General features: G+C 49.7%; 1 protein-coding gene across 8 annotated transcripts; it reads right to left on the minus strand.

Annotated features, from left to right (window-relative positions):
• Nucleotides 1-321: 321 nt before the first annotated feature.
• Nucleotides 322-17,348, minus strand: LOC102938292 (killer cell lectin-like receptor subfamily B member 1B allele B). 8 transcript variants are annotated; one of them, XM_037915097.2, is made up of 7 exons: nt 15,237-17,348; nt 12,656-12,894; nt 10,566-10,676; nt 8,231-8,425; nt 5,339-5,493; nt 4,009-4,121; nt 322-1,164 (listed from the first exon to the last, which is right to left on the minus strand). In XM_037915097.2, the coding sequence occupies exons 2-7, from the start codon at nt 12,702-12,704 to the stop codon at nt 1,041-1,043; spliced, it is 747 nt and encodes a 248-aa protein (XP_037771025.1). In that variant the 5' UTR covers nt 12,705-12,894; nt 15,237-17,348; the 3' UTR covers nt 322-1,040. The 8 variants fall into 8 exon arrangements, 7 of the variants coding, with proteins under 7 accessions (XP_037771025.1, XP_043384192.1, XP_037771026.1 ...); XR_005227780.2 differs by lacking the exons at nt 12,656-12,894; nt 15,237-17,348 and adding an exon at nt 11,807-12,645 and having other exon boundaries at nt 4,998-5,493; XM_043528257.1 differs by lacking the exon at nt 15,237-17,348 and having other exon boundaries at nt 12,656-14,754.
• Between the last annotated feature and the right edge of the window lie 38 nt (nt 17,349-17,386).

The raw sequence follows: 17,386 nt of genomic DNA on the forward strand, positions 1-17,386 counted from the left end.
AAGCACACACTTAGTGATAAGCATGTGTGTAGCTGTTTACATTGTCTGAATCTTGAACTGTAAACTCTATGGGGCAGGGATTATCTCTCGCTGTGTGTCTGGGCAGCGCCCGGCACAATGAGGCCCTGATCTCAGCTGGGGCAGGGTCTGTCTCTCCCTGTGTGTCTGGGCAGCGCCCGGCACAATGAGGCCCTGATCTCAGCTGGGGCAGGGTCTCGCTGATTGTCTGGGCAGCGCCCGGCACAATGAGGCCCTGATCTCAGGGCCTCTATCCCACTTCACAATATTAGCAGTAAATAAATAAAAATCTGGACAGCAACATAATGTTTTTACAAAAGTTTATTTTCCCATAGAAGTGAACGTTCAATGCATCCAGCCAGGACACACAGATGGGGTCTGCAACAAGGGAAAGGCGTTGCAGCCTGTAAAGGGTTAACTGGTCACATGGCTAGTTGGGGAAGCATATTAGAGGAAGCTGGGTTAAAGGGGAACAAAGTGGGGGTGGAAGTGGAGGTTCCCTGGGGATGGGGGCAGGGAGACAGGAAGGAATTGTGTAGCGAGGTTCTGAGACTTAGCATTTTGGGGGGAAGGGGCTCCAAGCTGGGAGGGTTGGTCCCTATCTGCTCCCAGGCCCGTTCCAGCCTTCTTGGTCCCACTCTTACTCTCCAGCCCCCCAAGCTGTGTGCCAATTGTGCAAGGTTGCAATATTTCCCTTGCAGGGGCACTAGCTCCCTGGCTTTGCCACCCCTGGGGGGGAGGTGCGTGTCCTCTTTATTCCTGGGGGGCTAGAGTGGGGAAAATCTCTGGCAATTAGGGCCCAGTGGGTGGATTTGCTTTTTTTTTTTTAGTGGGCAAAGGCACAGATGCACGTCAGCTGGGGGTCTGGCCCCCTTGACTCCGGTGGAGCTGTGGCTGATTCACACCAGCCTGAGCTCTGGCCCCAGATGTGCAGCAATCCGACATTATAAGTAAAGCTGAAAATACTGTAGATGTTTCAGAGACTGAAGGCCTTTTACTTTCCCGCTCAGTCGTGCCGCAGTCTATACCAGGAAAGCTGCTTTCTGGCAGAGCCATTTTAATTCACTGCTGCAGATTTCAAACTCAGTCTTAGACATTCCTAAGTGTCCACAGCTGTTCGCTTCAGCCTGACTTAATCCTGGGACCCTGTGAAATGAAGCAGAAAGTCACAGTCAGTTTGTTTAGGTTGATGAACGAGCCTGTAGCAGCTCTTCCTCGTGGGGTGTCAGGTTGTGGTTTCTTCTTTCATCTCTGTATTTTCCCCCACAGACCCATTGTGGGAAATGGGCTGGTCAGATGGGGTCCTGGAGAACCCGTGTCCATGTTACCAAACCTTAAGCAACACGACCCCATTATGCCCGTCTGGGTGCACCCCCGGGGGACTCAGCTCTGTAGCACACCCAGTGTAGCTCTGTGCCTAAGAGACACAATCTGGTCCTGAAAGCAAAGGTACAGCCCTGCTACTCGAGCCCTGACCGCTTCAGTTTAACAACCCAGGGCCTGTCTACACAGGAACCGGAACGGAAATAAGGATATTAGTTGTCATTCACACCTTGCTGCAAGTCTGCCTGGGGACTCTTTTATTGAGGACTAAGAAGCAGGGCCGTCCCGAGCTATTCTGCGGCCCTATGCAGCCCCCCCCCTCCATGGGGGAGGGGTGTGGGGCCCCAGGCCTCCGTGGGGGGGGCAGGGCTACCTTGGGGAACGGGGGAACCTCCCCCCCAGCATTCACCAGTGGCGCGGCTGGAGCCAGGTCGCTGCACTTCCCGCAAGTGAGTGCAGGCCTGACCCTTGCTGCAGTCCTCAGGGGCGGGGCTGGGGCAGAACAGGGGCGGGTAGAGGCAGGACAGGCCCTGGAGTAGCACTCAGCTGCACAGGGCACCAGGAAATTTGGTGCCCCAAATTTCCTGGTGCCCGACGCAGCTGCGTACTTTGCGTATGGGTCAGGACGGCCCTGCTAAGAAGGCCTTCCTTGAATTTAGCTTAAATCAGTAAATTACTGCTATGTTTTTGAGTCCTTTCAGTTCTAGTTACTATGTAGGGTGACCAGATGAAACGGACAAAATACCGGGACACGTGGGGGAAGCAAAAAATACCGCCGGAGCGGAGTTGCCGAAGTGCCAAAAAAAAAAAAAAGAGCGGCCAGAGCCTCGATATCGGGACAAATGGCATCCTGACCGTGCATCGGTCGGGACGCGGGACAAAGAACTAAAAATCGGGACAGTCCTGATTTTCTCGGGACGTCTGGTCACCCTATTACTAGGCAAAGAAGCCCAAAGGAACACTGTCGTCGTAAGGCCTGTGTTAATTCACAAATGAGCATCCGATGAAGTGAGCTGTAGCTCACGAAAGCTTATGCTCAAATAAATTGGTTAGTCTCTAAGGTGCCACAAGTACTCCTTTTCTTTTTGCGAATACAGACTAACACGGCTGTTACTCTGAAACAAATGAGGATGTTACCCGCTTAGACATGCTTTACTAGTGTATCTGCGATACGGCTTATTATGAGGAGCAGGCCAAATTTTTTCCAAGGGGACGTTTTCCCATTGGAAAATGCTGACGGAATTGAAATGTCCCGTGGGACTGTATCGATTTCGTTGAGATTCTTGGTATTTTGCTAAGGTTGAAATGTTTTGCTTTGTATTTTTCTTTTCCTTTTGCCTCTTTTTGTTCTGACTTGAATTTTACCCTCGCATTATCACTCTCAATCTCTGTCGTAAGGCTCCAGGATAGTCTGTCTTCACACTGAAGCCTGGATGGCTGTAGCGTCACTGTGCAGTGATGGAGACAGCTACGTGCACGGCTCAGAGCTCTTTCTGGTCAGAAAGTCGCCCAGTCCAACCCTCGCTGCCGTTTGTTCATGACTACGGTCCAATTTTTCAGTTCTCAGCGATTAGGACAAATTACACCCTGGGACTGCAAGGCATGTAGCGGTGTCCTGCCAAGAGTCCTAGGCTGTTGTGATCTCAGAGGTGACGACAGCCAATCACCATGATTATTCTACAGCTAATTTGAATGCAACTGTGCCATTGGTTGCATGAGCGAAAGGGTAGAGATGCTGGTGGGGCAGGGGTAGGGCCTCATGGAAGGGGTGGAGTGGGGCTGGGGATGGGGATGGGGGGCGTTGAGCTCCCAGGGGAAAGAGGGGAAGTCGGCGCCTATGCAGCAGGCTGCAGGTCTGTTTTCTCCCTTGGCCTCCCTGGCACATTTCCTGGACACCCCCACGCTCAGTCCGCCACCCCTTCTTGGAAGTGGAGCCCCTCAGCCCACCCGCCTTAGCAACCTGCAACTCGCGCGAGTAGTTTAAACACACCCTCTGCCACTAGTGTACCGAAGGTCAGAGCCTCCAGTCCCGGGTGACTGTTTCACATGCTCAGGGCACATGGAGCAGTCATAGGGTTCCCAACTCTCCCGGACCGGACGCCATTTTGCCGCAACAGTGTCCCCCTTTGCATCAATGGCGTCCAGGAGAGTTGGCAACCCTAGGCAGCTGAGAAGCGTGAAATGCAGACAGGCTTTTGTCTAGGACAGGTATATTTCAGTGGTCAGGCATTTAAGTGATTGACCCTCTTTTGCTTGTCCTTTGCTCCCCCCACCTCCATGCCTTGGATTTCCAGGTCAACCTGGAGGCAAATACATAAAAACATAACTAGCGCCCACCCACCATTTAAAATGCAGTTTGCAGCTTGGTAAAGATAACAGGAGAGTGCATAATCTTGCTCAAATTCCTAAACTGGACAGTTTCCACAAAGCATTACCGGTGCAAGGCTTAAATAAGCCGCGGTTTGAGGAGTGGGCATCTAAAGCAGTCTTAGATTATCACGACAGCTGAGTCAACCGTGAAATTTGTTCCAGTGCCCTACATTGTGTCTCTCAACTGCTTCAAGTCCCAGAGGAGCTGGTGTGGGACACTCTGCATGGGCTGAACCAGCAAATTACATGGCAAGGCATTTTCTAAACATGAAATAGTAAAACTCGGGAGACACTCACAGTTCTTCACTGACAGGGGCACCGTCCGCCCAGGTCCACTTCCTCTGTGAAGAGTTGAATGTTAATCCAATCCAAACACTTTGACCAGCTGGTATGAGAGGCTGCAGGTAATCCTGCAACAGAAGCGTCTGGCTGAAGGTATGGTTCTAGAAGTCTTTTATTTCTGCCCCAGTGTTAGCAGCACATGGTATTAGGCAGACCCCGAGATGCTGCAGTGCAGAAAAATCTAACGGCAATAAACCGGCACAACACGCTGTGCTGGAGAAAGTTGCTCGACTTCTCTGGGCCTCAGTTTCCCCTTTGTAAAATTGGGATCATGAGCCTTTGTTTGACAGTCTGGTCTATTTGGATTGTAAACTCTTTGGCTCAAGGACCATGTCTCCCGATGGGCACAGCCAGCTCCCCACAGAATAAGGCCCCCATCCTAATTGAGCCCCACCAGTTGTGCTACCTTAATGGAAATAAACAATGATGATGATGATGACATTATTATTCATGCTAGATCTAGAATCAAAGCTCTCTGAGCTGCTGACCTGTCAACAAAATATCTGTAACTCACTGCTCGGGTTTGAACCACATTCTTACCCATTACCTTTTCATGGAGATGCCTGGCAGGTACTTAGATAAGTATTGTTATTTGTGCTCTGGTAGAATTTAGGAACACAGGAATGGCCAGATGGGATCAGACGCAGGGTCCATCTAGCCCAGTGCCCTGTCTCCCACCGTGGCCGGCACTGGCTGCTTCAGAGGAAGGCGTAAGAGCCCCGCAGTAGCAGCCATAGGATGATCTCACCCCACACTGGTTCCCATCCTGATCTCTAGTAGATAGATTCTAGATCTCTAACAGATCAATGGCTTAAGCCCTGCAGCGGGAGGTTTACTATCCTGTACAAAGCTCTTCCAGCATTAACTGATGTCTCTGGATATTCATTATCCACATTAGCTTCCAATCTCTTTTTGACTTTTATTTTTGAGCCCCAATCAATTACCTGGGCCCCATTGTGCTAGGTTATGCAGCGGTTCTCAAACCGTGGGTCAGGCAGGATCCCAAAATGGGTTGCGACCCCATTTTAATGACTTGCTGTGGCCCGAGGGCTTCAGTCTCAGGCAGCAGTGCTCGGGCTTCTCTCCCCCATCTGCCCAGGGCAGGAAGACTTGGGCTCCAACTCCATCCCCACTCCCCCGTCCGAGGTCAAGTAGTAATTTTCGTTGTCAGAAGGGGGTCGTGATGCAATGACGTTTGAGAACCGCTGTATAGAGACACGTAACAAAGAGAACAGAGACATGACGAACGGTTCTCTCTGTGCCCCTGACATAAAATGTACGTTACCATCTGTTCCCAGTCCTGGAGCACCAGCATTTGAGACCCCTTCCTTGAACAGTCATCACGGCTCTCGTTCCAGGCCTTAGTCTCTTTAGACAGCCAGAAGCACTTGTCCCTGTGCAGCATCCACTCCGTGGGGCAGAGTTTGCACCCGGATCCACCTGCGGGGGGCAGTGGGAAGAGGCGGAGGTCATTAATGCTTCTGAAGTTTCTGAACACTGGGGAATTCTTTCCCTCCAGTCCACTGCGGAGTCAGAGAAATCTCCCAGAGCTAGACCCTGCAGCCTTTTTCTGTGGGCTGGCCTGCTCTCCCCTCCTGGCTAACCCACCATCTTCCCAAGTCCTTGAACTGAAATGGGGACGGCTCAGAGAAAAAGGCCCAGCGCAGCTACAGCAGGGGAACCTGCCAAAATCCTCAGAGCCCAGTTGCTCTGGATGGGAGGGAGGAAGGGCCGGGAAGCCGCCTCCCCTGTTGAATAGGCCAGAGTCACACCCCGACACGGGTCCTCAAGCGGAACTGAACCCCAGCCCTTCAGCGCTAAGAGCACACGCCACTTGAGCTAAAGTAGGTCTGTAAGTTTTGGGGTTACTCTGGACCCAAACTCTTAGGAGGCCGGTGGCGTGCCCGATGTATCGCATCTCGGAGGCAAGCTCTGTCCGCACTTCAGCAGTCTGGCCATGTAGGGGCTAGCCCCGGTGGGTGCCAATAACCCCTCAGGCACATGGCTCAGGGAAAGGGGATTTGACTAGGCAGGAAGGGGAGAGGTTGCAGGTCGCCTCGGTGCAGAGGTTTAAACAGTTACAGTCATAGGCGCCGACTCCGTGAGGGCTCCAGGGCAAAAGCAGCCACAGCTGCGGGAGGAGCTCGGGGGAAGGGGGGCATAGCGGGGGTGGGAAGAGGTGGAGTGGGGGGGGGCCTTAGGGGAAGGGGAGGAGCAGGGGTGGGAACAGGTGGAGTGGGGGCGGGGCCTCAGGGCGGAGCGTGGGGTGGCACAGCCACCCGGAAAAATTAAAATCAGCACCCGTGGTTACAGTTCAACGTGAGCAATAGCGGACCCTGGGGGGGTCCCTCGGGCCGTCCGGTTGAGAGGCAGGGTCTTCTTCCCCAGTGCCTGGGCTGTCCGCTCCACTCCAGCCTCTACTCCAGCAGATAAGCGTTTGTGGGTTCCCAAGCCAGGCTCAGGTAGCGTCTCTCCCTGAGGCCCCTTTGCACCAGTTCCCTGCCCAGCCGCGGCTGCTCCCCCATGAGCCCCGCACAGGCCTGCACCCAGCTGTGATGTCCGGCCGGCCCAGCTTGTTCCACGGGTGGCTCTGCCCACAGTTCCTGGGGCTTCTCTCCTGCTGCCACGTGGCTCCCCCTTTTCAAACAGAACCTGGCCACTCCCTGGGCCAGAACCTTGCCCCCTCCCTGGGGGGGCGGGTAGGAGCAGCGCAATTTGGGGGATGTTATATAGTCCCTGCTTGGCCAAGAGGAAGGGGCTATACAGAGGTGAGGGGGCTGATGGGAGTTGTAGTATCCAGCTTTGCAGCTCCATCACACTGCCCTCCCCTGGTAGCTGGCCTTGACTCTTTCATGGACCAGGAGTCCCTGTGGCACCTTAGGGACTAACCAATTTATTTGAGCATAAGCTTTCGTGGGCTACAGCTCACTGCATCGGATGCATGGATAGAACATGCAGTATGAAGATATATATACATACCGAGAACCTGAAAAGGTGGAAGTAGCCATACCAACTGTAAGAGGCTAATTAATTGAGTATCCAGTTCTGAGAGCTCATTCTTAATCTTTCCCTGTTTGCTGTAGAGGATGTTGATCAGGTGGTTTCGCAGTTTCTCTGAGAGCGTGTGGCACAAGCTCTCAGCATAGCCTGCGTGATATGTAGAGAGACCTGTTGCCATAACAACAGGCACAAAACCTGCAGCCTCCTCTCCCCTGCTAGGGTGATCAACACCCCCACAACACCCCTTTCAAGATCCACGAGGCCGGCACAGGCCTGTCGCCACATGTGGTTTGTCTCATCCTGTGCCCTACACCCTGCATTCAAAAGAATGGGTGAAACCACACAATCGCTATGCTCTTGAATGAACTCACACAGGAAAGTGATAAAAGACAAAAACACCACATCACCTGTCGGCGAATGCTTTTCACCGAGCGACTGCTCTATATCTGCCATTTCTCTGTCCTCGTCCTCAAAGGAAACCAGCAGGACACCTTCAAAAGACGAGCCTGGGAGCTTAAATTCAAAACCTGGCTGAACACTAAAACCCCTGGTCTTCGTAAAGAGACTGGATTTATGGTTTATTACAAGAAGCTGTAACTCTTTTTTGTCCTACGACTGCAGAGGTGTTAACCAACCACTTCACCTTGAACGGTCTCTAACAAGATGTGTTTACTTGTGCTAAACAATCTGTTCTGCCTGGCATTTAGCTGTGACACTCTGGGGATGTCTACGCTGCGATAAAACACCCACAGCTGACCTGTGCCAGCTGACTCAAGCCCAGATATCTACGCCGTAATTTTATAGCCCCAAAGCCTGAGCCGCATGAGATCAAGTCAGCTAAAATGGGCCAGCCCCGGGTGTTTTACTGCACTGTCGACATGCTCTCAAGAGTACCTTTCCCAGCCCCGAGGAAGAGCTCTGTGTAGCCCAAAAGCTTGTCTCTTTCACCAACAGAAGTTGGTCCAATAAAAGATATCACCTTCCCCACCCTGTCTCGCCAGCCACCAGACAGAGGCGCATAGTTTACATTGAACCATTGAATTGTACTAACACAGTGGATGTAGATGGGAGGGAGAAATCCTATAGACAGGTCCCCCCCGCAGCACAGTGGTGAATGGGTCAGACAGCAGTCCCTTAGATGCAGGTGTGACACGTGCCACAATGAACTGAATGTTACCTGCTGAGCTTATCTGGGCCGGATCACACAGACTCTGCTTCAGACGAAAAAAGAAGTCCTCCAGGCCGGCGTTGCATTCTCTTCCACTTCTGGTTCCCTGAGTGACACCGTCGCTCTTCAAGGCTGGTCCTTTATTAGAGAAGCCCTGAAAAACTTCAGCACAGCATCCGTGGGAAGGATCGTTACTGCTTATTGCTTAGGAGAGACAGAGCGTGGGGTTGTGACAGATCAGTGACTCTGGCCTGGTCTACAGATAGACTTACACTGAACTAACTAAAGGGTTAGGGTTAGGATATAGTGTGGCTATAGTAATGTTGGTATAAAGGTAAATTTACAGGGAGCTGAAAGAAAAGAGGATTGGAGAGAAAGCAAGCTGGTTGAAAAATGAAAAAAAAAACCCCATCAAAGTTAGATTTGTTCAGGTTTCCAAATGAAATATTATTTCATGGTTTGAATGTTTTCCATCAAAATGTTTGTTTTCAAATTTTTATTTTCCTCCCCTTTTTTTTTAAATTTTTTCTCCTTCCCCCTTTTGCCTTTCCCCCCATTTTGCCACTGAATGCAACAGAACAAATGCTGGCCACGGTTTTCTCATTTTTCTGTTTGCCACCCTGTAAGTTTTCAAAAGTTGCAAAGTGAAAAGAAACGAAAAATGGAAAAAAAAAAAAACCCCAACCCCCAAACCCTCAACAACACAGGGCATTACCTGAGAGTGATTAGAAAAGGAAAAGAAGAAAGAAAAAAAAGGTTAAAGAGGAAAGATGGAAAAAACCAGGATAAAAATGATAAATGAAAAAGGTCAGAAAAAATAATCTGAAAAATTTCATGAAAATATCAGCAAATGGATAAATGAAAAAGAATAAAAAAGGGAAGGGAGAAAAAACCCAAACAACCCAAAAATGGGGAGAAAAAAGGCTATTTTTTATTTTGTTTTCAGTTTCATCAAAAAGTTTTTAAAAACAGGGGAAAATGGGTTTTAAAAAGTCCTTTTTATATTAAAAATGTTTTGATCTGCTCTGGAGAAAGCCTCCTTCATTATGGCAGATGATGTGAGATTAATGCGCCAAGCCCACAGCTGCGTCTGGTCCATGTAACACTTTGCCCTGCCTGTTGGGGATGAGGACATATCACACAGTTCACCTGGCAGACAGACTGGATTTACAGCTGAACAAGAAAACGCATTATTTGTGTTACAGTAGCACTCAGAGTGATATTGGCCTTCTGCTGTGCTATGCAATGCAGACACAGCCTCTGCCTTGAACACCTGACAGTACATAGACCAGACAGAGGATAGGAGGGGAAGGGAGGCAGAAAGAGGGGAAATGAGATGCTCGAGATCACACAATAGAGGGGAAACTGAGGCACGGGGAGGGTCAGCATTTAATTGAACTGTGTTAACCCCAGAAAGGGAGAAGGGTCGAACTTAACTAGTGACTCAGCTGGAAAGCTGGGGTCAGAAGGGCTCTCTATGGAGCAAAGAGTCACCAGGCAGGGGCCCTGGTACACTGCTCTGTAACAGAGCGGGCACCATTGGAAGTTAGCCCAGGAGGGGCTGAGGCTAATCAAGGTACCGCGATAGGCCCTGTTAGACTCACTGAGTCCCGAGACAGGGTGCCAGACCGAGACGTTACAGAGGGCACCGTGAGAAGCCACCACAGGTAATGTGAAACAGAGTGCAGGGGCAAACACGCCCGGCCGGCACGGGTGCTCACGAGAGGTGAGTGGCCCCATCACATAGGGCCGGAGCACTATCAGCCAGCCTTCCATGTCCAAATCTAACTTCCTCACCCTCATACTGTTGGGGTGCCCTTATCCTATAGGTTAACCTATTAATGCCATTTAACTCATTATCCTATACGTCCCCTGTTTCTCAAGCGAGTTTGTGGTTAGACATCTGCCCCATGATTCTATCCTAAAATGTCCCAGCCCAGTATCACTTCAATGTTCCCTGAGGTTCCAACTCCTGCTATTGTGCAAGCTGTTCCTAGTTCCCCATTCATCTATGCCAAGGGCCACGGACCACTTCTACTCAACTATGCTTCTGCTAACTTACTCAAGCTCATGTCTGACAGGACACAGGCCTGTAGCTTCCTTGCGTTACTGCTGAATATAAGAAAAGGCTAAGCGAGCTCTCTGGGCGACAGCCACTGCATCACACTGCATCGCACGCACTCATTGTCCCCACAAAAAAATCCTCTGTTAAAATAACGTTAGGGGCTTTGATCTTACAAACAGACGTGTCTTTACTCAAACGAGTAGCCCCATTGACTTCAGCGTGGTGCATTTTGCCTGCAGGAGACTCACACAGCTGAATAAATGTCCTGGAGCGACTTACCCCAAGCACTCAGCACGGCTACCATCACCAGCAGGATGATGACCCCGGCGCCCCCGACCTTCAGAACGACCCCATGCCAGCGCGGGCACTGAGGGGATTCTAGAACATTCCCTGTTTGATTAAATGTGAGGAAATTGGGTGGTTACCTGGTTATTTTGTCTTCTGAGAGCTCGCACAACGATTACACACCTGGCTAACGAGGTGCTTACATAGCCCCCGCTGGTTGCAGTTTCAATTACCCCACGTAGTATCAGTTACTCTGTTTAACATCCTATAGTGTCTTTATTACTACCCCATCCCCAACCTGCTTCTTTCTCATCCACCTATTATGTCTTGTCCATTATGTCTTGTCAATCCCTCCCATTTGACAGATGAAGAAACTGAGGCAGAGAGAGATAAAGGTTAAAAGTTTTTGCAGGAGCCTAAATGGCTTTGGAGTCCAAGTCCTGTTGACTTTCAAAGTGACTTAGGAGCTTAAGCCTTATTGGTAGACAGTGGGACTTGGCTGCTGAGTCACTTTGAAAATGCGATTTATTGGCATTTTTGAAAACTTTACCATTTAAGTGCCTAGCGCAGGTTGTACAGGGAGTGCGTGGGAGAACACAGGTCTCTTCTCAAGTCCCACTCCAGTGTCTTAGGCACAAGCCAGTGTTCCTTCCCCAAATTACATCAAGCCAACCAACCCAATGGTCAGGTTTTTCACACCCAAAGCGCAAAACATGCACCCTCAGTCTAGATCGCTTCTATCTGAGATGCAGGAAAACAACACAGAACGAACAAACAGAGACTGTCTATGAGAGAGAAACAACAAACCTACAAGTAGCCTGCGAATAAACCGGGTGAAGTTTTCAATAGTTCCTAAGAGAGAAAGGCATCTACATCGAATTAAAAATCAATGAGATTTTGGCCTCTAAGGGCAAAATTTTTAAAGGTATTTACGAGCATAGTGGGATATACAAAAGCAACCAGGTGCTTTTAAGACCCATTGAAATTAATGGGTGGTAGGAATCTAGGTGCTGTGGAAAATTCACCTACTCAAATAGTTTTAAAAATCCAGCCCTATGCCCCTTAAGTACCTTTGTTACCCTGTATCTTTCCCAAAAGAAAGTATAAAACATATTTTACAAGAGTCTACTGCTACTCCAAATGTCTCTTCGCACTCACCAGGTATTAGAAAACTGGGATCCCAGCTAAAATCCTCCCAATTTTGGCAGCAAACTAGGCAATCAACCCCCACTTACTGTGAGCTTTAGATGAAGGTGACAGCCTGGCCCCAGGAAGGTTTAAATCAGCATACACTATCTCCCCAGCCATGGCATGTACCGGAGGAGGCAAAAACACCCACCCGATAGCGTTGTGCAAAGACAACTGTCTAGCTATGTATGAACTAAGCCAGCCGACACACCCAACATCAGGAAGTAGCGTCATTCGGGGTGGCCACTGAATTTCTTTCCTATTGCTGCTCTGTGGTCTTCCCTCATAAATTAAGGTTGCTGGCTGAACATTCTCAGCCCAGGTGAACCTTAAATGCTACAGACCCGGAGGAACTTGGGCGACTGGAGTTACGATAAAGACACTGATGCGTTGGCCTGTCGTGCCCCATGCTGCGTTGGCAGAAGCAGCTCTGAATGGTCCAGAGGCAAGAAATGGATGCGGCGATAAAGTTTCCAGTGAGAATTGGCGCCAGCGGGGTGGGCGGCCATCTTGAATCTAGAAATGGCCACCTACCCTTTTCCCCCACAGATTTGGGAGCATCAGATCCTTGCATTGGTGTGTAGAGATGGAATAGCTTTGGTGAAGTCTCCTTTCCCACGCTCTATGGCAATGCCCCCTGCTGCATTGTGAGGGTGGTGACTTTAACTTGGGATGCAAATTTCTGGTCGTAACAGCCAGAAAGTTAAATGATCAGGTTCCCAGGACCTCCCCAATGGGTAACAGATCTGCAGCGTCCCATCTGTGTATCTTAATGGCCCCGTAACTATAGTATCTGAGCCCCTCATACTCATTTTATGCCCCTCTGAAACAGGGCAGTACTATGAGCCCTATTTCAAAGCGGGGAACTTGAGGCACAGAGACACCAAATGAGTTACCATAGCAGAGAAAGGACTTGAACACTGGTTGTCCACATTCTAGGCTCATGCGCTAACCGCTGGGGACCACCTTTCCTCAGAACAGCTTGTCAACCTCTTGATTGATTATTGACCAGTTGATTGCAAAAACAGACGACCAAAAAACAGAAGCTGAATTTTTCATCCATTGCAGCAAACCCAGCCTCCTCCTCTGAACAGCAAATCAGCTACCAGCCGGATATCTGTGGTTTTGACCTTTTCTGGTAAGGAGATAGAAAACAGCGATATTTTTTACACAGTTTTTCCTACAAAATGCTAAAACAGAGCTAAATAATCTTGGTAGGGGAATCGGCAAAATCAGATGAGATTGTTACCCCTTTTAGCCCGAGTGGTTACCCAATATTCAAGGCCTTGCAGGTTGTTTTGGTTAAGAGAGACTGATGACGAGCAAGGGATGTCTTTGATTCAATCCTCTGTATTTACATAGCCTGTTCACGATATCCTGTTTTCCCAGAACTCAGCAAGAATCAAACAACAGGAGGAAGTTTCTTTATGCACAGTTCCAAGCCTCTTTCTGGCCCTCACTCTGCCCAAAAAGCTCTCTCACTTTGCTTGCTTTCAGGGACACATTTCCAGTCCTGATCTTGCTGTCTGCTTGGCTGCTGCTGCATGTTACTACTCCCAGACACATCTCTCAATCGGCCAACACTCACCAAAACCCATCCACATAAGCAACTCAGTTTCTGAGAGGCCTTGCATATGGCCTGTGTTTTGGGTGGTGGCTCCTATTCTTTCAGCTATCTCACTCCAAGAAGAAGCTTAATTGCTTTTTACATTTATTCTGATTGAATAAATTGTGCCCACCAATCTATTGTGCCCACCAATTTCAATGACGTTTCACCAAAACTCCATCAAAACAATATCCAATGGCTGGAAGTTGAAACTGTACAAATTCAAACTGAAAATAAGGTATACAATTTTAACAGTGGTTCAATTTACCAAAGGGCAGTTGTGGATTCCCATCACTGGCGATTTTTAAATCAAGACTGGATGTTTTTCTAAAATGCTCTAGTCAAACAGGAATTATTTTGGGAAAGTCCTACAGCCTGAGAGATGCAGGACATCAGACTAGATGATTCTGGTGGCCCACTCTGGCCCGATAATCTAGGAATCGATAACATTTTAGATACTCAGTGTTGCCAGCTCATGAATTAATTGTGCAATATTTGGTGTGTTTCTTAAAACCCCAACTCCTGGAGTCATGTTATTCCTCAAGAATCTCAACTCTAATTTTCTGGCCCTTATGATTGGAGAGAAAAGCTTGAAGATGAGACCCCTAAACGCTCCAACACCAGAAGGCAAATAAACAGACCTACACATTATTGTTTTTTAAGTCTCCTCCTCTCGGTGCCTGCTAGTTCCCGCCAAAGTTATGGGCTTGATGCGGGAACGCTGCTGGTGTGCTCGGACCTGTCATGCTGGCCAGCAGCGTCGCATTGTTTCCTCATGCTCACGTCTGTCTGTCTGTATCCATCGATTGTCTTTTTTTTTATACTCTTTGTGACAGGGACCATCTTTTGATCTGTGTTTGTACGGCGCCTAACACAACTGGTCCTCCTCCACAACTGGGGGTATGTCTACACAGCAAACAAAAAAACAGTGCCAGTGAGTGGCAGAGCCCAGATCTCCTGACTCGGGCTTGCGCTACCGGCTAAAAATAACGGAGCAGACCTTCGGGCTCAGGACGGAATCTGGGCTCTGAGACCCCAGGTTGTTACAGCCTGAGCCCAAACATCCACACTGCTATTTTTAGCCCTGGGACTTGAGCACCGTGAAGCTGGGCTCTGAGACTCACATCCGTGGGTCTTTTTTTGCAGTGTAGAAAATACTCCGGGGCTTCTAGGTGCTCCTGTAATACACCTAATGTAATACACCTAGTGTCCAACAGAACAGGGTGTGATCCATGACTGGGGCTTCTAGAGGCTTCCATAATAGGCCCAATAATGTGCCATTGCGTGGTGGGGGCCCTGGTCCATGCCTAGGGCTCCTAGGTGCTATGGGACAATAGATAATTAATAATATCTGGGGCACAGGCGCCGACTGTGTGATTTTCCGGGGGGATGCTCAACCCCTGCTCTGCCCCAGGCCACGCCCCCCCACTCCACCCCGTCCCCGCTTCTTCCTGCCCCGCCCTGCTTCTTCCTGCCCCGGCCCGCCTTTCCTGCCCTGCCCCGCACCCTCCACCGAGCACTCCCTGCACGCCATGGAACAGCTGACCGCCAGCAGGCGGAGGCGCTGCGGGAGGGGGAGGCGCTGACCTGCAGGGCTGCCGCTGGGTGTAGAGCACCCCGTATTTCTCTCCATGGGTGCTCCAGCCCCGGAGCACCCACGGATTCGGTGCCTATGATCCAGGAGGTCAGACTAGATGGTCATAAAGGTCCCCTCTGGCCTTGAAATCTACGAAGCTATTAAATCATTCTCTGAAACACCCCAGGACAGCAGCAGACTGTGCCAGATCCAGGAGGCCCTCCTACCCCAGGAGCATTCAATTCATTCACAAACACATCTTAATGCCTAAGGCTCAGACACCTCTGTGCCTCACCGACAAAGCTCGATCCATTCTTCTAGGAAGCCAAAGCTCTTTCTGGTCCTGATCGTCAAGGCGCTCCGTGGCCTGGGCCCAGGATCTCCGAATGGGTCTACACCTCTGGGGTGAAAACCATGGGCGATAACTTTGGTCTTCTGGGCCGACTGGACTCTAAAATAAGGGGAAAGCTCACCCGTGCAGGAGACAGAACTCTCTCCAGACTGCCGTGAATTCTCCCAGGAACAAAGGACCTTCCCAAACCGCCCCACCTTCTGCTCCAAGGGCAAGGAGCGCCTCTTTGAGTGGCCTTCTCTAATTTAAATACATGACTCCGGTGCACCCAATTTTCCCCCTGGGGACAGGGTGAGAGAACAAACAAGTGTGACGGATGTTAGTCATGTTGCTTAATGCACGACTGGAAGATGCTCAAATGCTATGGTGATGAGCATGGTATAAGAACCTATATGGAATAGAACAGAATTTCTAGTCCCACGTATTGCTGAAACCCCTGGTCATCTCCCCCGCCTTCCCCCAGATGCATGTGAACTGGGGGAAGATTTTGCTTTAAGCCAGAGCGATTTATTTTTAGAGCAGCCCCGAATTCTCCGGCTTCAGGCCTATTTGTCTAATGGAAAATCTGCACCGCAGAAGCCGCGAGGTGATGAAATGCTGCCTTGACCAGCAACTTGCTTCATTCTTTCTTTTCCTGTGTGATCTCAAGCCACTGCTGTTCTGCCTGCTTGCAAAAACGTGTCAAAAAAGTGCTCTGGTTTCAGAAACACTTTGCAAAGGACCCCCTGCACTCTGCATACTCTTGATAAACAGAACCATTGTGGTATAGGCCAAGGATGTTGTTGTGGGAGAGAAATCTACATAGGGCCTCAGAATGGGACAGCGAGTGAGAAAAAGGGGTGGGAGGGCTTGATTGGAGAAGATGTGAGAGATAACTGGAGGAACCACGGGGATTATTAAGACCTAGAAACTAAAGGCCCAGCCCCAGTTTCCGGAGTCATGTGATTAGAGCAGAATCTCAACCTTCATTTAAAAAAAAGAGTAGATCTCTACCTCTCATGGTTGGGAAGAAAAGCTTGAAAAGGTGACCTGAGTGATGTGTGCAAGAGCTTGAGATAATTGCTCTGAGAGGAACTGCCCCAAGAGTAACCAACACTGCAATGTCTGCCTGAACCTGCAGAGAGCCTGAGCCAAGTGCGCTGAAAGGGGGGGATCTGCAACGAGTTTAACACTGCCTTAGTCTGCAAAAGAGCCTCTGCTAATTGCTGTGAATGGGGGAAGTGACTCCAGTGTAACCAATGCAGGGATACCTGCCTGAGTTTGCAAAGAGCCTGAGTCAATCGCTCTCAAGGAGGAACTGCCCTGGTGTAACCGACGCTAGTGAAACATACAGGTGCTATGGAGACAGATTGCAGGCTTTGGCTGTTTTTCACCTGTGCCTTTTCACTGATGAGGCTGAGGTTACGTTTATTTTTTTTTTATCCTCCTTATAATCATCTTGCATCTGAAAGAGCTGAAATCTCCAGCCTCATTAATACATCCATAGGACTATATCACCTGGGCCAGATTCTCAGCCCTCTATATGGCTCCTTCGTGCAACAGCGCAAAGTGTCCGTCCATCAAGTTGCCCCCACTGTGCAGCTGAGAATACGTTGGCATGGGGGAGCCAGTGGCTGGCATAGAGGAAGAACGGTCCAGGAATGAAGTTGTTAGTGTAGAACTTCAGGAATCTGCGTTCAATTCCCTGCTCTGACACGTGCTTCCTGTGTAACCTTGGGCGAGTCACTTAGCCTCTCTGTCTCTCCATTCCCAATCTGTAAAATAGAGAAAACAGCATCGTCCTACATCACAGGGGTGTTGTGAAGAGAAATACAACAGAGATTGTGAGATACTCATAACGGTACCATAGGCAGAGCGGGCATAGATGTCTCTATTCCCCTTGGCACAGAGGGTGATATAGGGGCTGTGGAGATGTGGCCAGAGAGCTGCTGCATTCTGGTGATCTCCAGCTGACATAATGGCTTCTTAGATCCCATTTGCTGCCTGGTTTGAGCCAGAACATAAGAACGGCCGTACTGGGTCAGACCAAAGATCCATCTAACCCAGTATCCTGTCTTCTGACAGTGGCTAATGCCAGGTGCTCCAAAGAAAAT

Source organism: Chelonia mydas, chromosome 14 (genome assembly GCF_015237465.2).
Source record: "Chelonia mydas isolate rCheMyd1 chromosome 14, rCheMyd1.pri.v2, whole genome shotgun sequence".
Lineage (NCBI taxonomy): Eukaryota > Metazoa > Chordata > Testudines > Cheloniidae > Chelonia > Chelonia mydas.

Coding starts and splice junctions, on each gene's coding strand:
- LOC102938292 (XM_037915094.2), bottom strand. CDS start 11,993: ATGACGCTACTTCCTGATGTTGGGTGTGTCGGCTGGCTTAGTTCATAC. Junction 10,677..11,806: donor ACCTTCATCTAAAGCTCACA/GTAAGTGGGGGT, acceptor TTAATCAAACAG/GGAATGTTCTAGAATCCCCT. Junction 4,122..5,338: donor TCCAGGACTGGGAACAGATG/GTAACGTACATT, acceptor CTTCTGTTGCAG/GATTACCTGCAGCCTCTCAT.